The sequence below is a fragment of the Elephantulus edwardii genome, unplaced genomic scaffold, assembly GCF_000299155.1.
Source record: "Elephantulus edwardii isolate Elephantulus edwardi_28Jun2011 unplaced genomic scaffold, EleEdw1.0 scaffold00064, whole genome shotgun sequence".
Classification (NCBI taxonomy): Eukaryota; Metazoa; Chordata; class Mammalia; order Macroscelidea; family Macroscelididae; genus Elephantulus; species Elephantulus edwardii.
The window spans coordinates 1,057,663-1,079,917 of NW_006399814.1; the positions used below are offsets into that span (position 1 = coordinate 1,057,663).

The 22,255-nt window shown below is 52.7% G+C and overlaps 1 protein-coding gene across 1 annotated transcript in view; it reads left to right on the top strand.

Moving 5' to 3' along the window:
* The first annotated feature begins 441 nt into the window (after positions 1-441).
* The window catches only part of TTLL8 (tubulin tyrosine ligase-like family, member 8), a 118,468-nt gene continuing 96,654 nt past the window's right edge, over positions 442-22,255 (top strand). Inside the window, exons 1-8 of the mRNA XM_006888115.1 lie at positions 442-757; positions 862-1,284; positions 2,587-2,678; positions 15,140-15,250; positions 16,364-16,462; positions 16,703-16,831; positions 20,568-20,682; positions 21,801-21,923. Coding sequence (XP_006888177.1) covers positions 442-757; positions 862-1,284; positions 2,587-2,678; positions 15,140-15,250; positions 16,364-16,462; positions 16,703-16,831; positions 20,568-20,682; positions 21,801-21,923 — 1,408 coding nt within the window. The remainder of the gene's footprint in view (positions 758-861; positions 1,285-2,586; positions 2,679-15,139; positions 15,251-16,363; positions 16,463-16,702; positions 16,832-20,567; positions 20,683-21,800; positions 21,924-22,255) is intronic.

A 22,255-nucleotide genomic window follows, 5' to 3' on the forward strand; every position in this document is an offset into this window, starting at 1 on the left:
AGGAATCCTGGAATCTAACCTTATATCCAGTGAAGGAGTGACCGGGGTGGAGGCCAGCGGAGAGCGGGGCCTGGACAGAGGGTCAGCAGAGAGGGCCCTTCGGAAGGTGAAGGCCGCTGTGGTTCCTGCGGGTCCGGTCTGGGGCTGCCCCAGCACTTCACTTCCAGCCCCCAGCCCTGCACCACCCGGCTGGGCTGCACCTGCCTGAGTCGCGCTGCCCAGCTGTCCTGCATTTGGGCTCGGGGCGCGGATCTCAGGGAGGTGGGGGTGGGGGGAGAAGCTGAACTAGGTAAGGAGGGAGGGGGCAGGGTGTGACCCGAAGGTCTTTATGACTTGGGGCGTCCTCAGGCCGAGGGTCTTTGTGACTTGGGGCGTCCTCTGACCATGAGGGCGGGTTTGTTTGATGAGGTAGGGCAACGTGGCCACACGCCCAAGGACACCATGACCCAGGCGATCCAGCATCTCGGGGCCCGATCCTGCGCCAGCTCTGGCCTCACCCTGGGACGCCCCCCCGAGCCCCCTCCGAGGCCCCGGCGCCCAGGCCCTGGCCACCATTCCCGGTCCCCAGGGCCCCCCAGGCCGCGCAGCCCCACGCCCCAGGCCGCCCGCCAAGCAGGGGCCCCCCGGCTGCGCAGGCCCCCTCGCCTGCGTCCCCAAGCTGCAAAACGCGCCTCGCCCCCACCTGTTGCCCCCGGCAACCGCTGGACGCCCCGTGGCGCGGAGGGGGTCACGGTCAGCACGGCGGGAGGAGTCCCAGGTGAGCACCTCCCCGCTGCCCTCCGAATCCCAGGCCCGCCCACTCTGCCGACTCTCTCAGAACCCCAGCCCTACCCTGCCGCAGTCCCTCCCTCTGTCCCGCAGGGACACCAGCCCCGCCCTTCAGATCCCTGTCCCAGCCCACATACCCCCAGCCCCAGCCCCCCTCTCCCGGGGCCTCAGAACCTGGGGAGTCGCCCCGCCCCGCCTGTCTTTGCAACCCTGGTGCTCCCCCACTTCCACTCCCCACGCCGAGCTGGGCATGCAGGATCCAGATCCGCCCCCTCTCCTCCCTCCCTGGAGTCTTCCTCCAAGCCCGCCTCTGCCCCGGAGACCCTGAGACCTGGGCCTGTCCACCCTCCAGCCGAGTCCTGGGGCGCCCTCCCGCTAGGTCACTTCCTCCTGTAGATGCTGGCGCCATGGAGGAGGGTAGGGACGAGCCTCCGGGGAACCTGGCCATGGAGCCCGAGCATGCCGAGAGGAAGCGGGCCTCCTGCACCTTGTCGGGCGAAGACAGAAAAGACAACAGTGAGTACCGGGCGCCACCCACTCGCTCTCCAAGCTCCACTGGTTCCCCAGGACAGGTGTGAACGGACAACACCGGGGCGTATAGGGCCTTCCTGTTCCAGCAAGGTGGGCCAGGCCTGTGGGCATTTGTCCAGAACAGTTCAGGGACCAGACACCCTGAGGCCCAGCTTCCTCTTCCTCAGACTTGGCCTGCCCTCCAGAGTGGCCACCTCAGGACTCGGGCTTCCTGGGGAGAGCCAGGTGGGGTGAGAGCATGAGAGGCACCCACCCCTGCACTTGTACCATAAACAAGGACGTCTGTCTCCCCACCTTTTGGTCAGACACCTGTGTGTTTGTTGGCAAGTATTCAGGCCCTGAGAGCAGCACACAGGTACTCAGATAGTGTCCCCGACTCCTGCGTTCCTGGTGTTCCACACCCTCAGCTGTGGTTGACATTGTTGGTCTGGTGGACTTAAACTTGACCCTTCTGGAGTGTTCTTAAACAGCTCCCAGACTGAGCAGGTGCTGAGCTCTGTCCATGTTCTTTTTGGCCATTTTGAGCTCCTCTTTCGTGGATGACCACAGCAATGGTTAACTTGGGTGGTGGGCGTTACTGGTTTGTAGAAAATATGTGCATTCTAGAAAGACTCCTTTGTCAGATGTTAGGCACTACCGAGTCTAGTATGACTCCTAGTAACCCCGTGAACAGACCTGAACCCTGTCCTGTCCGGTGCCGTCCTCATCATCTCAGACACACTTGAGCCCATTGCTGTCGGTCTATCTGGTTGAGGGTCTTCCTCAACCAAATGAGGGGTGTGGGAGGAGGAGTGATGTGGGAGGAGGGGTTCAGAAAGAAGGGGTGAGGGAGAAGGGGTCAGAGAGGATGGGTGTGGGAGGAGGGATGCGGGAGGAGGGGTCAGAGAGGAGGGTCAGAGAGGAGGGGTGTGGGAGGAGGGATGCGGGAGGAGGGGTGAGGGAGAAGGGTGAGGGACGAAGGTGAGGGAGGAGTGGTGTGGGAGCAGGGGTGAGGGAGGACGGGTGCAGGAGGAGGGGTGAAGGATGAAGGTGGGGGAAGAGGGGTGCAGGAGGAGGGGTGCGGGAAGAGGGGTGTTGGAGCAGGTGTAGGAAGATGAATGTAGGAGGAGGGGTGTGGGGAACCTGGGGGTGGTGTAGGGCGAGTGTAACAGGAAAACACAGTCAGTTGGGGTGAAGCAAGGGCCGCAGTCCTGAATGGCCTTGGACCCCTGAAGTCCTCCTCCCACTCACGTAACAGGTGTGCGTATGGCTGGAAGCTTTGGTCCTGATGTCTGTTTTCTCTTACAGGACCAAAACGAGGGATTTCCCAAGACTTGACTTCCTTCCCTAAACTAGACAGATACAGAATAGCCCGACAGTTAACTGAGAAAGCCGTCAGGGTAAGTGTCTTGGGATGCAGTGAGGAGAAACAGAAGCTGGTGTTGGAATTTGAAGTTTGGGGCATCCCCAGGGTGAGGCTGCATGCTGTGGTCACCGTCTGCCCAGCTTCTATGATGTCCAGCTTCTGCCCTGCCCTCTGACCTGCCAGCCACAGTCAGGGCTGCCATGCTGGGACTTTCTGTGCTTGTTTTATTTCACGGAACTTATGAGTAATGGTTTCCAGATTCTCAAAGTACAGGGGACACGCCCCAGACCACGTAATGTGTGAGGGACGCCTGGGTTAGCACCAGCTCTACCTCTTGCCTGGTACTTCCTGGGTCCCAAAGGGAGCTCTGGTGGCCTCGTGGGTAGGACATTGCGCTGCCAACTCCAAGGTGGTGATGGTGGTTGATGTTATGTGCTGTCACATCAGTTACGATTCATAGCGACTTTGTGCACAGCAGCTCTGAACCCTGCTCCATTCTGAGCCCGTCTCACTCTCTCTGACACACTACCCTCATTACCCCAGTTATCATGTCGATCCATCTTATCCAGGGTCTGTCTTTCCTGTACTGTGTCCCTCAACCCTCCAAGCATGACATTCTCCTCCAAAAACTGGTCCCTCCTAGCTACATACCCGAAGTATGTGAGAAGGATCTTAAATATCCTTGTCTCCAAGGAGCAGCCTGGTTTCACCTTCTCCAAGACAAACCTGTCCTCTTGACATTCATGGTATGTTCAATACTCTTCTCCAGCACCACAACTCAAAGACATAAATTTTTCTCCTGTCCTCCTTGGTCATTGTTTAGCCCTCTGATGCATAGCAAGTAATTGCAAAGACCATGGCCTGGAACAGGTGCACCTTAATCTCTAGATTGACATCCTTACTCTTCAGTACTATGGAGAGGTCCCTAAGAGTAGATTTTCCTAATGCAATTCACTTTTTGATTTCCCGACTCCTGGTGCCAAGAGTGTTGATTATAGAGCCGAGCAAGCTATAACTATTAACAGCCTCAATCTCTATCCACCTATCATGATGCAACCAATTAGCCCAGTGGTGAGAATCCTTGTTTTCTCGATGTTGAGCTCCAATTCATATTGCAAACTTTAGTCCTTGACCCTCTGCAGCAAATGCTTCCTTCATGTCCTCCTCAGTTGCAGAAAGCAAAATTTTGTCATCTGCATAGTGCAGTTTGTTGATGAGTCTTCCTCCAATCCTGATGCCACATTTCTCCACATAAAGTCCAGCCTCTCAAATAATCTGTTACACACACAAATTGAAAAGGTATGGAAACAGGACCCGTCTCTGACTCACTGCTTTTCTGATTTTGAACCATGCAGTTTGCTTTGGTCTGACAACTGCCATGTATAGATAGGCTTTGTGTGAGCACGATCAAGTGTTATGGGATTCCCATCTTCTCAGAGTCAGCCACAGTTTGTTATGATCCACACAGTCAAATGCCTTTGCATAGTCAATGAAACACAGATAGACATTCCTCTGGTACTCACTACTTGCAGCCAAGATGCATCCGACATTGGCAATGATGTTCTTAGTGCTATGGCCACTTCTACAGCCAGCTTGTATTTTTGGTAGTTCTCTGACTATGTGCTGTTCCAGTTGCTTTTGCATAATCAGCAGGATTTTGCTTGCGTGCGATATTAGTGGTGTTGTTATTGTTGTTGTTATGTGCCGTCGAGTTGCTTGCAACTCATAGCGACCCCATGTACAACAGCCCTAAACTCTGCTCTATCCTGTGTCAACCGCACCGCCTCTGACACTCCCATCCCGATTACCCCAGTCACTGAATCAATCCACCTCATAGAGGGTCTTCCCCTCTTGCGCCGTTGCTCCACCCTCCTAAGCATGATGTCCCTCTCTAAGGACCTGTCCCTTCTTACCACATGTCCAAAGTATGTCAGATGAAGCCTCAGAATCCTTGCCTCCAAGGAGCAGCCTGGTTTAACCCTCTCTAGCATGAATCTGTTTGTCTTCTTGGCAGTCCATGGTACATTCAATACTCTTCTCCAGCACCACTGCTCAAAGGCGTCAATTCTCCTTCTATCCTCCCTAGTCATTGTCCAGCTCTCTGATGCATAACAAGCGATTGCAAAGACCATAGCCTGTATCAGATGCACCTTAGTCTCCAGAGTGACACCGTTGCTCTTGAGTACTTTAGAGAGGTCCCTAACAGCAGACTTTCCCATCACAATACATTTTTTTTATTTCCTGGCTACTGATGCCAAGAGTGTTGACCGTGGAGCCAAGCAATCTAAAGCTATGAACAATCTCAATCTCTTCACCATCCATCCTGATGCTGCCAATTGGTCCAGTGGTGAGAATCTTTGTCTTCTTGACATTGAGCCTCAATCCATACTGTATGAAGGCTGCAGTCCTTGACCCTCTGCAGCAAGCATTTCAGGTCCTCCTCAGTTTTAGCAAGCAGGGTTGTGTCATCTGCATAACACAGATTATTGATAGATCTCCACCAATCCTGACCCCACACTTCTCATAGAGCCCAATTTCTCAGACTGTTCTGCATACAGGTTGAAAAGGTATGGAGACACATCCCTGGCATACACCTTTTCCAATTTTGAACCATACAGTATTTCCCTGCTCTGTTAGTGATATTGTTCTGTAATTTCCACACTCTGTTGGCTCACCTTTTTTGTAATGGGAATAAATATGGATCTCTTCCAGTCAGTTCCAGATTTCTTGGCATAACCTGGTGAGCATGTCCAGGGCTGTATCTGTGTATTGAAATATATCAATTGGTATTCCATCAATTCCTGGGGCCTTGTTAATTTTGGCAATTCCTTAAGAGCAGCTTGAACTTCCTCCTTCATCACCATTGCCTCTTGATCATATGCTGTTTCTATGAAATTCTTCTGTGTCAGCCAGGCCTTTTTGGTACAGGAACTCTGTGTACGCCTTCCATCTTCTTTTGATGCTTCCTGGATCATTCAACATTCTGCCCGCAGCATCCTTAAGTACTATGACTCGAGGCTTGAATTTGTTCTCCATTTCCTTCCTTCAGCTTAAGAAATGCTGAGTGAGTTTGGCTTTTGATTTTCTGACTCCAGCTTTTTGCACATTTCTTTATTATACTTTGCTTTGTCTTCCCGCGCTGCCCTTTGAAATCTTCTGTTCAGTTCCTTAACTGCCTGATTTCTTCCCTTTGTTTTGGCTTCTTGTGCTCTAGTACAATTTTCAGAGTCTCTTCTAACATCCTTTTCAGCCTTTTCTTCCTCTTCTGTCTTTGTAATGACCTTTTGCATTCTTTATGGATAATATTCTTCATACCCTCCCACAGCTCACCTGACCTTCACTCATCCGTGTTCAAGGCCTCAGATCTGTCCCTGAGATGGTCTTTAATTCAGGGACAGACTCACGGCCAGTTTTTGGTTCTTGTGCATCTTATTTTTCTTCAGCTTCAAGTTTGAACTTGTATGTGAGTAATGACAAGAAGCTGCACTGCAATCCCGAAGGCACATGGTTTGAATCCACCAGCTGCTCCATGGAAAGTGGATGGACAATCTCCTCCCATGCAATTAACTGCCTCTGAAAACCCACTGGAGGGTCAGCTATGACTTGACGGTACACAATAACAACAATTCTAAGGTGGGTGGTTCAGATCCGCCAGGTACTTTATGGGAGGAAGATGGACAGTCTAGTCCTGCAAGATTGGTTTTCAGATGCCAGGTATGAGTCAGTCCTGACTCGATGGTAGTTATTTGTTTTGTAATATCTCAGAGACTGTGTACAGTTATGAAGTTTGTGCTTCTGATTTGTCTGTACATCCTGGTGAGGAAGGGAGGAGGCTCAGGAAGGGACAGGCATTTAGTGGCTCACATACCATCGTGGGTTGGTTTCCCATGGCCCAGTCCTCATGCCCAGGATGGCAGATATCATCTGCCTGAGTGGAGGGGCTTTGCACCTGAGTGGAGGAACCCCAGAATTGTGCCTCAAAATTTCTACCGAGCCACGGCACCCCCGCTTCTCCTCCCTGAGATACTGCCTTTCACTCTGGGGCGCGAGGTCCTTTCTTGGGGAGAGGGGTGTCCCTGACGTTGGAGGGACCTTGGTTCCGGGAAGCAGGAAGGCAAGAATCCCTGGTGGCACACCATTGAAAGCTTGGTTGCTGACAGAAATGTCAGAGGTTCTAACCTACCAGTGTATCCGCAGAAGGACGAAACAGCCTTCTTCAGAGACTAGGCAGCTCTGCAGGGCTGCTCTGCTCTGTCCTGCAGGTTTGCCCTGGAAGAGTCTGTTGAACACACCACCTTTTCTTCTGAATGAAGCTGATGTCTCTCATCTACAACAGCGCCCACAGAAGGGGCAGACCTCTCGGGGAGGAGGCAGCTCTGTCGTCCAGGAGGCCTGAGACCCGCAGAACTCCTCAGAGGCCTGTCATCCAACTCTTACTCGTATCAGAGAGACATCCTCCTCTTAGGTGTTGTCCAAGCTACAGCATACAGAGGACCAAGCCCTACGTACCCAGCTCAGTGGCCTGGGCTTGGACAGAGACGCAGAAAACCACCCGTTCGCCAAACTTTCCTCTCCCATCACTCTTCCGATGCACCTCAGCTTTAATGACTAGTGGTAGAAGAACTGTGCTGTCAACCCAAAGACACACAGTTCGAGGCCACCAGCTGCTTCATCGGAGGAGGATGGCAGTCTCCTGTGCGATTTACAGCCTCTAAAAACCCACTGGAGGGTCAGCTGTGGATCAGATGACAGACCTTGTATGTGTGGAATCTTATGTGTGGCTGTTCCCTATCCACGTACTCCTACAGCTGTTTTGAAATAATATTCAGGAAGACTTTGCTTGTGTGTGGAGTTAACGATACTGTTTGAAAATTTCCAGTGTGTGGATCCCTCTTTGGAACAGGCGTGGACGGGGCCGCACCTGCTGACACCTTGGTCGCTGGCCCGTCAGTTCTCCGGGCCTCCTTTTCTGCCTTCATTCTGGCCTTTGGCTTCTGCCGTGGGTCCCACGGGCCATGTGCTGCTTCTGCATCATTTGATATTCTGCCCAGAGAATCCTTCAGTTTTGCAACTCAAAGCTTGGATTTGTTTTTCAGTTACTTCATCTTGAGAACTGCTGAGTGAATCTTTCCCTTTGTTTTCTAATTCCTGGTATCTGCACACTTGGTTATAATTTGCTTCATCTCCTTGAGGTGCCCTTTGAAATCTTCTGTTCAGTGCTCTTACTTCAGTATCTCTTCCCTTTGTTTTGGCTTTTTTATGTTCTAGTGAAAATTCCAGAATCACTTCTGATATTTGTTTTGATAATTTTCTTTCTTCCCTGTCTTTGGAGTGACATTTTGCTTTCTTCTTGGATGTTGTCCCTGATGTCATCCAACCGCTTGTCTGGTCTTTGGTCATTAGCATTCACTGCCTCAGCTCTAATGGTGAGATGGTTTTAGAACTCAGGTGAGCCATGTTTTGGCTCTGTGAACTTGTTTTTATTTTCTTCAACTTCAATTTGAACTTGCAGATGAATAATTGTGTTCCACAGTCAGCACCCGGGCTTGTTTTGACTGTTGGGGTTGAGCTTCTCCAATGTCTCTTTCCACAAATGTAGTCTCTCAGATTCCTCTGTACTCCATATGTGAAGTTCATAGTTAACACTTGTTGGTTTTGTGTTGTTTTTTTTTTAAAAATAGAGATTTCAAGACAACTATGAGATATCATCTCACCCCAGTAAGACTAGCAAAATTTAACAGAACAGCAAGCAACAAATGCTGGCGAGGTTGTGGAGAGACTGGAACCCATATTCACTGTTGGTGGGAGTGTAAAATGGTGCAACCACTGTGGAAAGTGATGTGGCGCTTTCTCAAAAAGTTGCAAATAGAGATACCATTTGACCCAGCAATTCCACTACTGGGAATATACCCTAAAGAGACCATAAATGGCACCCAAGTAGATATATGCATACCCATGTTTATTGCGGCTTTGTTTACAATAACAAGGAGTTGGAAACAACCCAAATGCCCATCAACAAACGAATGGGTAGAGAAGCTGTGGTATATTCATACAATGGAATACTACACTGCATTGAAAAACAAGGAACTCATGCAATTTATTAAAAATGGGTGACCCTGGAGGACACTGTACTGAGTGAGGTATCTCAGTCACAAAGGGACAAATGCTATATGGTGCCACTGTTGTAGAATGAGGCTAGCATCAGGGTGGGGGTAAGGCTGAGAAAAACTGGATGAGATATGTTTAAGGCATTGAAGTCTATGGGGGAGAGAATAGTTTAAAAGTATTATATTTTAGGGCATTATGCTTATCATAGGAGTACACAATGAGGGTTGCAGAGTGGATTATATTTGGGGTTGGGGGTGGGATTGGGGGAGGTGTGGGGGGATTGTGTACCAATGAGTGAGTTTTGCTTTTGCGTTTGAAGGAGAGGAGCAAACGGGGGGGTGGGGGGTGGGGGGCGGGGAGAGGGGTGCAACAATGAATGAATGGAATTCCAAAATCTCTGTAGATGTTCATTGAAAGGAAAAATAAAGAAATTAAATAAAACAAAAACAAAAACAAATAGAGATTTACAATGAATAAAAGGCCTTATTTTTCCTACAACCAGTCCTCCTTTGTTTCCAGTTTTTGCCTTCCGAGCACCGATGATTATGAATGCCTCTCGATTGCTTGTTCAGTCCTTTTAGGAGAAATTCTGCTTTTTCATCTTTGAATTTAGTGATTCATACTTAACACCTGAATAACGTTTGTTATTTGAAGAACAGGGTTTCTGCATATACGTGCGGCTGTTATCCAGCCACTGACAACACTGCATTTCAGATCAGCTCCTGAAATGCTCTTTTGGGTGATAATGTGGATGTCATTACAGTCACGTTATTGTCTGATTCAAAATGGCCAGTACCGTCCGTGTCCGGTCACTGATGCCCACGTTGTCCATCATTACGTGTTTCATTTTAATTTTTCTTTATTTGTGGCATTATTATTATTATTATTATTAATTTGAATGAAAATTTTCAGATATTTTGGATTTCCATTCATTCATTGTTGCACTTTTCTCCCTGCCCACCCCTCCCCTCCAGTTTGTTCTTCTCTTTGAAAAGTAAAAGAAAAATTCTTTCATTACTATTCAGTCCCTCCCCCCAGGTCCACTCCACTGTGTAGCCTTCTCTCTGGACTCCTGTCATGACAACAATACCCAATCACATATCCCTTTTAAACAGTTTTCTCCCTCATCTGTTTCAATGCAGTATACATAATTTATCCCATCTTTCTCAGTCTCCCTCCAACCCCAATGTCAGTCCCGTTTTACAACAATGGCACCATGCAGTATTAATCCTTTTGTGACTGAGAGATTTCACTCAGCATAATGTCCTCCAGGGTCACCCATTTTGAATAATATTGCATGAGTTCCTTGCTTTTCAATGTAGCGTAGAATTCCATTGTGTGAATATACTACAGCTTCTCTATCCGTTTGTTTGTTGATGGGCACTTAGGTTGTTTCCAACTCTTTGCTATTGTGAACAAAGCTGTGATAAACATGGGTGAGCATTCCATCTAAATTTTTCCAGTTGTTATTTGATGTTTGGAGCTGTTTATCCTCATTTTGAGTCTTGTCACGTCAGCAAAGGGCCTTCCTTGGGTGGAAGCTTTGTTCTGTCCACGTTGTGATGATAAGTCTGTGCTGCCCAGTCGCCTTCTGAGTCCTTGCAACCCGAGGGCTCCTCTTCGGTGCCAAATGATCCCGTCGGTGTTCTGGTGTTAGGAGGGTTTCCAAAGCCTGCTGCGTCAGAAATGGACGGACTGTCTTTCTTCCTAGTTTGTCTTACTCTCTCCTAACCCCATTCAGTGGGGGTGGGCCTGCTGATGTTTTAAATCCAGGTGGCAGAGTGTCCAGAGTCACCATAGCACACAGGTCCCTGCAGACAGACAGGTAGTTTAGTTTAGTGCTGGTTGTTTAGTGCTGTGACAGAGATACCACAAGTGGGTGGTTTTAACAAGCAGTCATTCTCAGTTTGTAACTGTTGTTGTGAGGTGTCACCAAGCTGACGATGACATAGTGTTGTGAACTCACCCTGTCCTGCTCAGTCCTCACAATCTGTGCCACACTCAGGCCCAGTGTGATAGTCACAGCGGTGATCCGTCCCTCTGAGGGTCTTCCTCTCCTCCTGATCTACCATCTTTTCCAGCACGATGCCGTTTTTCAAGAACTGCTCCCTCCTGAAAACGTGTCTGATGTCTGTGATATCAGCTATCTATGCAGCACGCTGGTTGCGCTCTGTCCCAGACAGATGTGTTTGTTCTTTTGGCAACATGAAACGCACAATTCTCTTTACCAGATTACAGTCCCAAAACCGCAATTCTTCTTTGATCTTCCTTAGTCATTGTCCAACCTTTAGATGCATGGGAAGCAACTGAAAATGCCATGGCCTGGCTCAGGTGCACCTTAGTCTCGAAATGGATATCCTTGCTCTTCCCTGCAGTTTAGGAGGCTGCCTGTTCACACAGAGGATGCTGACTCTGGGGAGGCTCTCTCGCTGTGTCTCCAGTTCTAGAAGTTCCTCTGGGCAGAGACTGGGTCTAGAGGTGTGTCCCACCCCTGGGTCTCCTTTCATGATGTTAGTGAAGCCCTTCCTTTTCTGTTTGCCTCTGTGTCTATGATGCAGGCCACAGCCAGGGAAATGCCTCTCGGTGAGACCACGCTGTGATGGAGGAAGGGCCACTGGAATCCCCTTACAGCTAATTGGTGGCTCACACTTGAGAGCAGACTCTGAAGGTGGTCACACATTGTGCCTGCCTGGAGTCCTGTCTGGTGTGCGTGTACAGGTCTGCCTCTGGCACTCTCCGATGGTTACGGGACGTTGAGAACCGTGCCCTGTCAAGCTGACACGTGTTTGGGGGTACAGTTAGATCCATGACAGCATAACAAATTTGTGCTCACTGACTTCTTTTCCTGGTTTCTGTGGATAAGATTCTAAGCATGGGTCCCGACAGGGCTGAGATTGGGGTTTCTCCTGGGCGGTACCCCCATCTGGGTCCCCAGGTTTGAGATTGGGGTGTTTCCTAGACTATACCCCCATGAGCATCCCCACAGGGCTGAGGTTGGGGTGTCTCCTGGGCTGTACTCCATCAGGATCCACACAGGACTGTGATCAGGGTGTCTCCTTGGCTGTACCCCATATGAGACCTCACAAGACTGAGAATGGGATATTTCCTGGGTTGTACACCCATCTGCATCCCCACAGAGCTGAGAGTAGGGTCTTCTGGGCTGTACTCCTGCCTACATCCCCACAGGGCTGAGATTAGGGTGTCTTCTGGGCTGTACCCTCATCTGGGCCCCCACAGGGCTGATATTGGGGTGTCTCCTGGGCTGTACCCCTGCCTGCATCCCCACTAAGCTCAGATAGGGGTGTCTCCTGGACAGTGTTCCCATCTGGAAACCCAGCCAGGACAAGGCCCTTTTCCAAGATGTCTGTGATCCTCGGTGGACTTGGTTTCTCTGTGGGTGTGGAGTTGGTGCTGCCTGTAACCTGAAAGCCAGTGACAGAAAGCGAGTCTCTGTTCTCCACGTCTCTGATGTCAGGGCAGCCTGTACCCTCCCTCATGGACACGGCCACACAGATCAAGCCACTCAGGACAGTGTGCCCTTGAATTATCCTCAAGGTCGGCTGGTGTGTGGTCTTAATTATGTCTGAAAATCTCCCCACCTTTGCTCTTACTGTAATATCCTCACAGGAGTGGTGTCCCATCTTCCTGACAATGGCCAAGTTGTTCTAGTGGTGCTGTGATTAAGGCTGTCGACTGCTAGCCAAAGGAGTGAATGATGCTTTAAGCCCTCCAGCTGTTTCACAGGAGAAGGATGAGGCAGTGACCTCTCATCCCATGAAGCTTCGAGCCTTGAAACCCCGTGGGGGTGCTGCTGCATCCTACAGTGTTCCTATGAGTTGTAACCAGCTCCAGTCTATTTCTCAGATTTGTAGTGTTTGGTCAGAAGCAGGTCAGAGACTCTGTCCACAGTGGAGTGAAGGGACCGCACACGGGCATGACCCATCAGGCGCCCTTTGCTCTGTCCATTATGAGTGTTGTTTCCTATGCTCACAGATGTCCTACTAATGGACAGCTCTTCAAGGCAGCTAAGCTCTGACACTTGTTCCCACACTCAGGGACCCTGCTGCTGTCAGTGACCCTGCTTCTAATGTTCTCTGGGTACGTAATTACCTTAGAACTCAGGTACACACATCTCCCCTCACTCACAAAGCAAGAGGTGTCCTCCGTTATAGAGAAGATAACACTCTGCAGTGTCTGTCTGTTCCCCCAGACCCAGCCCCACAGCCCTCGATTTCTGCTCCCCCTCCCCAATCCAGGCCATGCTTGCCGCGTAGGATCTGCTCCACTGTAGCCACACCAAAGGGCTGTATCCTGCCTGTACCGTGGCTTCCCATCCTGCTCGCGTGCAGGTGTGTGCACACACGTGTGCACATACAGGTACATGAGTGTGTATGCATATTGGCCAGTGTGCATATGTGCTGATGTGTATGTGTGTGCATGTGTTCCAGTGTGTGTGTGTGCTTGTGAACACACATGGGCCAGTGTGCCCGTGTGTGTGTGGGTCAGTGTTCCTGTGTGTGTACACACACATGTTCCAGGGTGCATGTGTGTATGTGTGTGGGCACATGGGCTGTAGAGTCCAGGTCTACAACAGGTCCGAGAGTGAGGAATTAAAGAGACTTAAGATAAGACATAAAATAGTTGAGAAGCAAGGGATGAAAGACTTCAAGAATCATAAGTGATTTTATTTAGAACAGGCAATACTTTTAAGCAAAATCTTCAAATTATTAATATGCCATAAAACACATGGTAGCAATTATAGCAGGAATATAAACATTTTCTCAAGAGCATTCTTTCCGTGTAAACATTTACCAGTGGCTTTACAAGGGACATGTTTCTAATGCTTACTCAGAGTCTTATTGGGAAGGCTTTGTTCCAGGAGGTTCTCCTATTATCAAACCTGCTGTCACTTGGTCTGCAGGATGGCCACGCGGTCAAAGGCACCAGCTCTGTTTGTAAGTTAAACATCTCTTAGGTCACCCACTGGTCATGTCCTCTTTTAACTCCACAGTGGGCATGTTTGTGTGCATGTGGGCCAGTATGTGTGTGTGCACACAGGTGCCAGTTTGTAGATGCCTGCACAGAAATATGTGAGTGTGCACGTGTGTGCACATGTGTGCATGTGTTAGTGTCCACGTGTGTGCAGCTCTATATTTGCCAGTGAGTGCTAACAAGTGACTGTGAAGTGTGCATGAGTATGTGACTGTATGTGTAGTTTATGTGTGTTTGAACGCGTGCCCACGTGAATGTATGTGTGAGCTGTGTATGAATGCATGTGCGTGTGTGTGTGTGACTAACGTATTTGTGTGTGTTTGTCAATAATATGTGAGTTAATGTAGAGTTGGTAAACAGTGCTGACTATCCCATGGACCAAAAGAACACACACATCTGACCTGGAGGAAGTGTGGCCAGGGTGCTCCTTGGAGGCCGGCTGGTGACACTTGGCCTCACGTTCTTTGGGAGTGTTGTGTAGTGGGACCAGTCCCTGGAAAAAGACATCATTCTGGGAAAGGTCACGGGAGGAGAGGAAGACTCCCGGTGAAACGGATTGACACAGTGACTGTTACAATGGACTTGAGCATGGCGGAGGTTGAGGATGGTGTAAGAGGTTGAGGATGGTGTCAGGTTGCTCAGGGTTTTGGTATGTTGTTTGTACAGTCCCTATGAGTTGTAGTCAAATTGATGACAATAACTAAATGGACCTTTGCATAGCAGGGTTTGCATATATTAAGTGGCGAGGGTACATCAGTGTGACTGTGTAAGCAACTCCGTGTACAAGAGCCTGTGACTTTTAGTAAAATCCATATGATCTATATATTTCCCATCCAAATAAAACTCATAAGCAAAAATCCCCCACAAAACTTGATGATGAAGCTGGAATGCACAGACCAGGTTAAGTCTCCTCTGGAGCTCCTCTCCTGTCCCCCCCAGAGGTGGACTGCTTGTGCCCACCTCCAGAGCCCTCCCACCTCCACACACACCTGTGTCTACCCACACCTGCTCTCACAGCTGCCCCCTCACTCTGTCCTCTCACACTTCCCCCAACAACTCACACCTGCACCCAACATTCGTGCCCTCACACCTGAGTCCTCCCGTCTGTGCCTGACACCTGCATTACCCACCTGAGTCTGTGCCCAGCATCTCTGCCCTTACAGCTGAGCTCATACACTTGTGCCTGCGTCCTCCGCCCTCGCTCCCACTTCTGCACACCTGGACCTGCCCAGCTGAGCCTGAGGCATCTAATGAATGCTTCTGAAGATTTTCTTTCAGCAAAGCTGAGGCATCTCATCAGTGCATCTACCTCATGCACCTTGGAGAACTTCTGCAGAGAAAGAAATCAGTCTACATTTCAATTCTTCAGTCTAAAATAAGTTCTTTTAACTTTAGGAAAAAAAGATTTTTTCCATCTATGGACACTACCCAGTGATCCGGGCCACTCTGCGGAGAAAGGGCTGGGTAGAGAAGAAGTTCCACTTTCTGCCCAAGGGTGTTGTGCACGCGGAGGATGGCAGTGAAGGGGCGCCTGGTAGAGTATTAAGATGCTTGTCTCTGTAAGACGCCCACTTGGGCTGCAGGCAGAAGTAAGCGGCCTCTTCCAAGGCTGCATGCTGCCCCGAGCTCTGCCGGCTCCTGTCTGCGTCTGACTTGCCCCTTCCTCTCCCAAGTGGGAGGTCACCCTTCCCGCTTCCTTGGTCTTGGGTCTCCCATGCCCTTGGAGAGGCCTTTGCAACCCTGCTGCTAGCCCAGGAGTGGGTCACATCTCAGTGTCCCTGAGGTCTCCGGGGTGGTTTCTGACAACCCCTGGAGCCCTTGGCCACCCTCCTCAGGGGACCCTCTCCCCACATTGAATGCCCGTTCCCTACAGTGGAACACTCCTCTCCATCAGATATCCTTTCTCAGCGGGATGTTCCTCCTGGTGGGACAGCCTTCCCTCCGTGGGGATCCCCTCCCAACGCTGGATTGGCTGAGATGGCCCTCCCAGCATTGGAGAGCCCTCCCCCAGTGGGTCGCCCCTCCCCCACTGAGTGTCCAGGCATCCTCCTTCCAACATTGGTTGATGCTCCTCCATTGGACAGCCTTCCTCATGGGACACCCCTCCTCCCTGACGTTCCCCTGTGGGAGGCTCCTCCCCGTGTGGCCACACCCCGTCCCTGGGACGCCCCTCCCCCTCCACGGGACACCCCCCCACGGGAGCCTCCCCTCCACGGACGCCCCTCCTCCTCCACGGAACACTCCCCTCCAGGAAACATCCTTCCCCCTCCACGGGACCCCCTTCCCCCTCCATGAACGCCCCTCCCCCTCCACAGGACGCCCCTCCCCCTCCACTGGACACTCCCCTCCAAGGAACACCCCTCCCCCTTCCCAGGACCCCCCTCCCTCTCCGTGAACGCCCCTCCCCCTCCACAGGACGCCCCTCCAGCACAGCCCTCTCACTCCGCACTAGGGGGCATTGCAGGTCATGCAGGCCTCAGGGTGGGCAGGTGCTGTTCTTGGTTCTTGCCCTAGGACAGCACCTGCACTGGACCTGCCCTGAGAACCCATTCGGGAGGGTCGGCATGGGCCCTGCCCAAGGTGGGATCTTCCCATCAGTGGGACCTTTGTGTGCGTCAGCTCTCGTCCTGTGATTTGTCTGCAGACAGCAAAGGCCCTGACGCTGGAGAGAACTCGGATATGATTGTCGAGGACACTGAGGACATCCATGATGTGATGGTAGGCTGTATCAGCAATATGGGGGTACAAGGAGGGCATCCAGGATGTGATGCGGGGCCGTCAGTGTCAGTATTACGGGGGTGATGACAGCCCCCTTGAGATGTAGCAGAGCCCCCACAGGAGTGAGGAAGTCGGAAGGAGGGCCAGCCCCACTGTGGGCTCGTCCCTGCTCCTTGGTTCCGCCCCCACTGCTGTACAGGACACTTCCTTCGGGTCGTTGGAAAGGCTTTTTCTTGCTAGTCTAGGCTGGTGAAACATGAAATGCCCTACTTCCTCTGGACCATCAAGAGGGATGTCGTAGATTATCACAACCTGAGCTGTGACCAGATGCTGAACCACTACGGGAAGACAGCGTCGTTCACCACCAAGGTGAGTGGGGCTCCAACACCTACCAGGGGGCTCCCAGGTTAGCTCGGACTCAGAGATGCCCTGTGCACAACAGAAGCGCTCTGGCCCCGCCTCTTCTCACACTCACTGCTGGGGCCGTTGTACCGCCCCTGCACCAGCCCATCTTGCTTGCGGAGCGTCTTCTCTTGCTGACTTTCTGCGCTGTCTCGCGTGCTCTCCTCTAGGCCTGGTCCCTCCTGAGAACATGCCTAAAGGACATGATGCTAATTCTCACAGCCCTGTTTCTAAGGAGCACTCTGACTGAGCGTCTTCCGGGATGTACACCTGTTCTCCCGGCAGTCCGCCGCGTGCGCAGTACTCTCAGCAGCACTAGAATCCTAGGGCATCACCTCCTCGTTGGGCTCCCTTCTTGCCCAGTGTTCACATGCAGATAAGGCAATTGGAAACACCCTGGGTGCCGGGTGCACTTTGAGGCAGGGAAGTCTGGACAGGCTCCATCCTGCGAGGCCTTGGGGCCCAGGGCTGTGCCCTGCTCACCCCTAAAGCTGGCCACAGCACAGCTGCTTGGACGTTGTACCATTCCCGGTTCTGGAGGCCAGCAGCCCCAGGCAGGGTTGGTGAGGTGGATTCTGCCGCTGGCTCCTGTCCTTTCTGGGATCTGCTGGTGGTCCTTTGTCCCTTTGTTTGAAGACAGGTCCCCACATGGTGCTTGTTCTCCCTCTGTGTCTGTTCTCTTTTTATAAGACATTAGTCATATGTTCAGGACTCACCCAGCTCTGGTATGACCTCATTAGGATAGCAAGAGAAAATGCCGTTCCAAACAGATCCAGAGATGTGGTTCTGTATCTCGGCATGGGAACCGACTCCAGGCTGACCTGCCAGCAGATTTTCAGAGGCTGTAAATCACATGGGAAGAGACTGCTCATCTGTTGAAGCACAAGCCGTGGGGTTGGCCTCACCCCTCTTTACCACTAAGCATCGGAGCTTCCTGATACAAAGATTCTATTAGGTTGTTGCTTGTTGCCACAGAGTCAAGTACAACTCGTAGTGGCCCTATTAACAGCTGAGCTGGACCTCTGTCTCACGGCGTCCTCAGGATCTGACACACTAGAACCTGTTGCTGAAGCCATGGTGACTTCACAAAGTCACTGGGGTCTTCCTCTCCTTTACCAACCCTCCGTCATGCCCCTTTCCGATGCAGAGCCTCACACGTGATACAGAGATCGGGACTACTTCATTTCTTTCTGGGGTCAGGGTGGGGGCCTGTCAGCCGTGGCTCAATCAGTAACATATACTGTAGAATTGAGTCGCGAGGTGGAATGAAGCTGCTCTCCACAGACAGAACGTGGATGAGCCTTAAGGACATCATGCTGAGTGTCTAGGCCAGACACAAAAGGACAAGCGGGCCGTGTGGGCTCATGTAGCAGGCACATCCCGAAGTGGCCCTGTCCGAGGTCTTCTCGGCTTCCTCCCTCCCTAATCCTCCTCACCCTGGTCCCAGGACACCAAGTCCTTTTTGTTGCACCCTAGCCCCAAATGCTCACCTCCATTTCCTTGAGGAGGTTCACAGGCTCTGCCCTGTACCCCAGGCATCTTGCCTTTGTGGCTTCTGCCCGGCCCCTGTCTCACATGGAACTGGCCCCTCCTCACCCCTCAAGTTCACCCACCGGCCCACTCTGTCTTGACCTGCCTGGAGCTGGACACCCTCTGTTTTTCTCTTATGTCAAGATTCAGGACCACTGAGACCCCTTATTGCCCCTTCAGCTCTCAGATCCCTGCCCCACCCCCACCATGCCCCACCTCAATCACCATGTGGTGCAGATGGACTGCAGGAGCCAGCCATCCTCCAGGGGGAGGCAGGGTGCCCACTCAGGGCTGAAGCTTTGATCTGGGAGGTAGCTCCTCCCCACGAGGCCTTGGCATCCACTGGGAGTGGTGAGAAGCCTCCCTTGTGGTACAAGGTCAAGTGCAGTCTTGGGGATGAAGTCTGCTCTTGTTATGTCCCAGAACACTCACTTCAGTGTGTGGGCAGAAAGCTTATCCCTGGTCATGATTCACATCTCACCACTCCAGGCCTCTCCACTGCCCAGCCAGGCCCGGGGGACCCTTAGATGCATAGCAGTCCTGAGTGACCAGCGCAGCAAGGGGATGGTGTGACCAGCTGTTGAAACCAGACAAATTTAGTCGGAGCCATGCCTGGACACACTCCACTTAGCCGACCTCTTTACTGTACCATGTTTGGTACCCTGTTGATGTCTTGGGTGGCCCTTGGGTGTCTGGGGACCGTGGGGGGAAGGCATGATGAGGAGCCAGGCAAGGGCATGAGAATGGTGTTAGTCCCACTAGGCCCCCATGTGTGAGCAGGAGGCCCTGAAGGGTGGGGGTCAAGCAGGTTGAGCTGCTGGAAAGGTGAGGTAGAGTTGGCTGGTGGTGGATGAGGGCTGCACGTGTCTGGCCCCTGGTGGAGGAGGTGTGAGCTATGGTGCCCTCTGCTAGAGGAATCCTTTACTGTGGTATCCCTTGATGGAGGCGTGGGCTGCATCGCCCCCTGGTGGAGGAGGTGTGGGCTGCAGCGCCCCTTAGAGGAGGAGGTGTGAGTTATGGCACACCCCCATCCCCCCCCACACACACACCGGTGGAGGAGGCATGGGCTATGGTTCACTCTGGTGGAGGAGGCATGCTGTGGTATCCCTTGATGGAGGCCTGGGCTGTGGCACCTGTTGGTGGAGGAGGTGTGGGCTATGGTGCCCCCTTGTGGAGGAGGCATGGGCTGTGGTACACTCTGGTGGAGGAGTTGTACTGTGGTATCCCTTGATGGAGGCCTGGGCTGCAGTGCCCCCTAGTGGAGGTATTGGTTGCAGTGCCCCCTGGTAGGGGAGGCCTGGGCTGCAGCACCCCTTGGTGGAAGAGCTGTGGGCTATGGCGCCCCCTTGTGGAGGAGGCCTGGGCTGTGGCGCCCTCTGGTTGAGGAGTCATGTTGTGGTATCCTTTGAAGACCTGGGCTGCAGCACTCCCTGGTGGAGGGAGGCATGGGCTGTGGTACACTGTGGTGGAGGAGTTGTACTGTGGTATCCCTTCATGGAGGCCTGGGCTGCAGCACCCCTTGGTGGAGGAGTTGTGGGCTATGGCGCCCCCTTGTGGAGGAGGCCTGGGCTGTGGCGCCCCCTGGTGAAGGAGGCATGGGCTGTGGTGCACTCTCGTGAAGTAGTCGTGCTGTGTGGTATCTCTTGATGGAGGCCTGGGCTGTGGCACTCCCTGGTGGAGGAGGTATGGACTGAAGCACCCCTGGTAGGGGAGGCCTGGGCTGTAGCACCTCTTGGTGGAGGAGGTATGGGGCTGTGGTGCCCTCTGGTGGAGGAGTAGTGCTGTGGTATCCCTTGGTGGAGGTGTGTGCTATGACACTGTGGTAAGAAAAAGCTGGAGCTTCTAGTCCTCAGTGCCTGGGGCTGGAGGATTTGTCTCAGAGACTTGCCTTGTGTGGACATGTTTAGCCATCACTGCTGTCCAGCATGTTAGCAGTGGGCCACTCACCCATGACCCCCAAAGTATGTACCACTCTGTGCCATGGGCTTGGGAAAACAGGAGTCTGCAGACAGACCTTCTCACAGGGCTGTCCTCTGAGACTGGGGGCTGGCCTGGGCCAGGGGTCCTCTCAGGAGACTGGGGGGAGGCACTGGGTGGCCAGCCTTGTGCTGTGCTGAGGCCGTGAGGAGTGCCTGGCACTGTGTGAGGTGGCCCTGCTGCTCTGTCTCCTGAGATTGGACTATGCGTCAACATGCGGAGCCTCCCGTGGTACGTCCAGGCGAATCCCGACTGCTTCTTCCCACGCTGCTACGGCCTCTGCACTGAGAGTGAGAAGCAGGAATTCCTGAGTGAGTGGAGGGTCCCATCTGGCTGCAGCCCAGGGCAGGCTCGCCTCTCGGGCCTTTTAACCTGTGTCCTCTGCTCGTGACCACAGGCTGCCCTGAGTTGGAGGGGGTGGGGTGAGAGGGCCAGTGTCACGTGAGGGCCTGTCTGGGTGAGGGTGGGAGCTTGGGAGTGGAGTGTCCCTGCCTTAACTGTTGACTGCAGGGTAGCTGCGCTTGGCCTGACATCTAGGGGTGGCAGAGATTACGCCTGTCATGACCCTGGTGTGGGTGGGGGAAGGTTGCTGTTCAGACCTCGTTTGGGGGCCAGAGGAGACAAGAGGGGAGTTCAGAGTGGTGGGCTGGCCTTTCCACCCCAGGCACCTCAGGGAGCAGCAGCTGAAGCCCCATCTGGACAGGCTCCTGGGGCGGGGGGCGAGGGGGTCATGAGGAGGGGGTGAGGGAGCAGCAGGGGATATGCCACTGGGGCTAAAGGGGTGGGCTTGTTTTGAACAGTGGCAAGCAGGGTGGGGAGCTCTGAATTGAAGGTGGCAGGATCCTGGTGTCATTGGACACCTGGACCCCCATGGACCACGGGAGGGAGGACTGCTCCCATCGTCCCTGGCAACGAGCCGGCATGGGTAGGCCGATGGGCCAGGGTCTCACTAGTGTGGGAAAGGGCAGCAGGTGCAGGGCTGGGGTGTCCACAAGTATGTGGAGGGGCAGTGGGAGGAGGTGTCTTGAGAGGAGGCACCCCTCTGATCAGAGCCAGCCCCATGCTGCCTTCTGTGCTGAGGGTGGGGAGTGGCGACGAGCAGAACTCCCTGGGTGGGAAGAGAACTGGAGAGTCCAGGGAGATGCTGGAGAGGAGATAGTTCTTGAGTTCAGATCCTCTGGTGCGCTGGGGAGGGCCCACTGATGGGAAAGTGGGCCATGGCTGGTCGAGGAGCCCGAGCTCTGGGAAGGGAGAAAGGACGGGGTAGCAAGCAGGGGAAGTGATGAGCGACCAGCGGGGGACAGTCTTCTCCTGCAGCAGAGTGGAAGGAAGGAGGAAGGGAGATGAGCGGCCCTGGAGCTCAGCCAGGCTGTGGGAGTGGTGCCCCACCGTCGCTAGGCAGAGGGGGCAAGGCGTGGTGTTCTTGCAGATGACTTCCGGCGCACTGCAGCTTTCAGCATCCTCAAGTGGGTTGTCAGTCACCAGAATGGCAAGGGCAAGTCCAAGAGCAAGCAGGAGGACGCCAGAGACAGTGACCGTGGCTGCAGGAAAGGTGTGTTGGGCCAGTGACTCCAGTCCTAACCTTGGTCTCAGCAGGCTGGCTGCTTGTGAGGCTGTGAGGGAACCCCTTCCCTGCTCCCGCCAGCGTCAATGGCCTCGGGGTGTAGGCACTGTTGGCACAATCCACAGTTGGGTCTGACCTGCAAGGGCATCACGTCCTCCTTCAGAACACATGTCTGCCTCCATCAGATAGTCTCTTGTTTCAGGCTGAGTTATCCTCTGCTGTACTCAGGACTGTTCAGTTCATAAAGTGAATTTTTATCTCTCCTGTGACAGTGTTCACGTCTAGTATATTTTTAGGAACCTTGGTGGTGCGATGGTTAA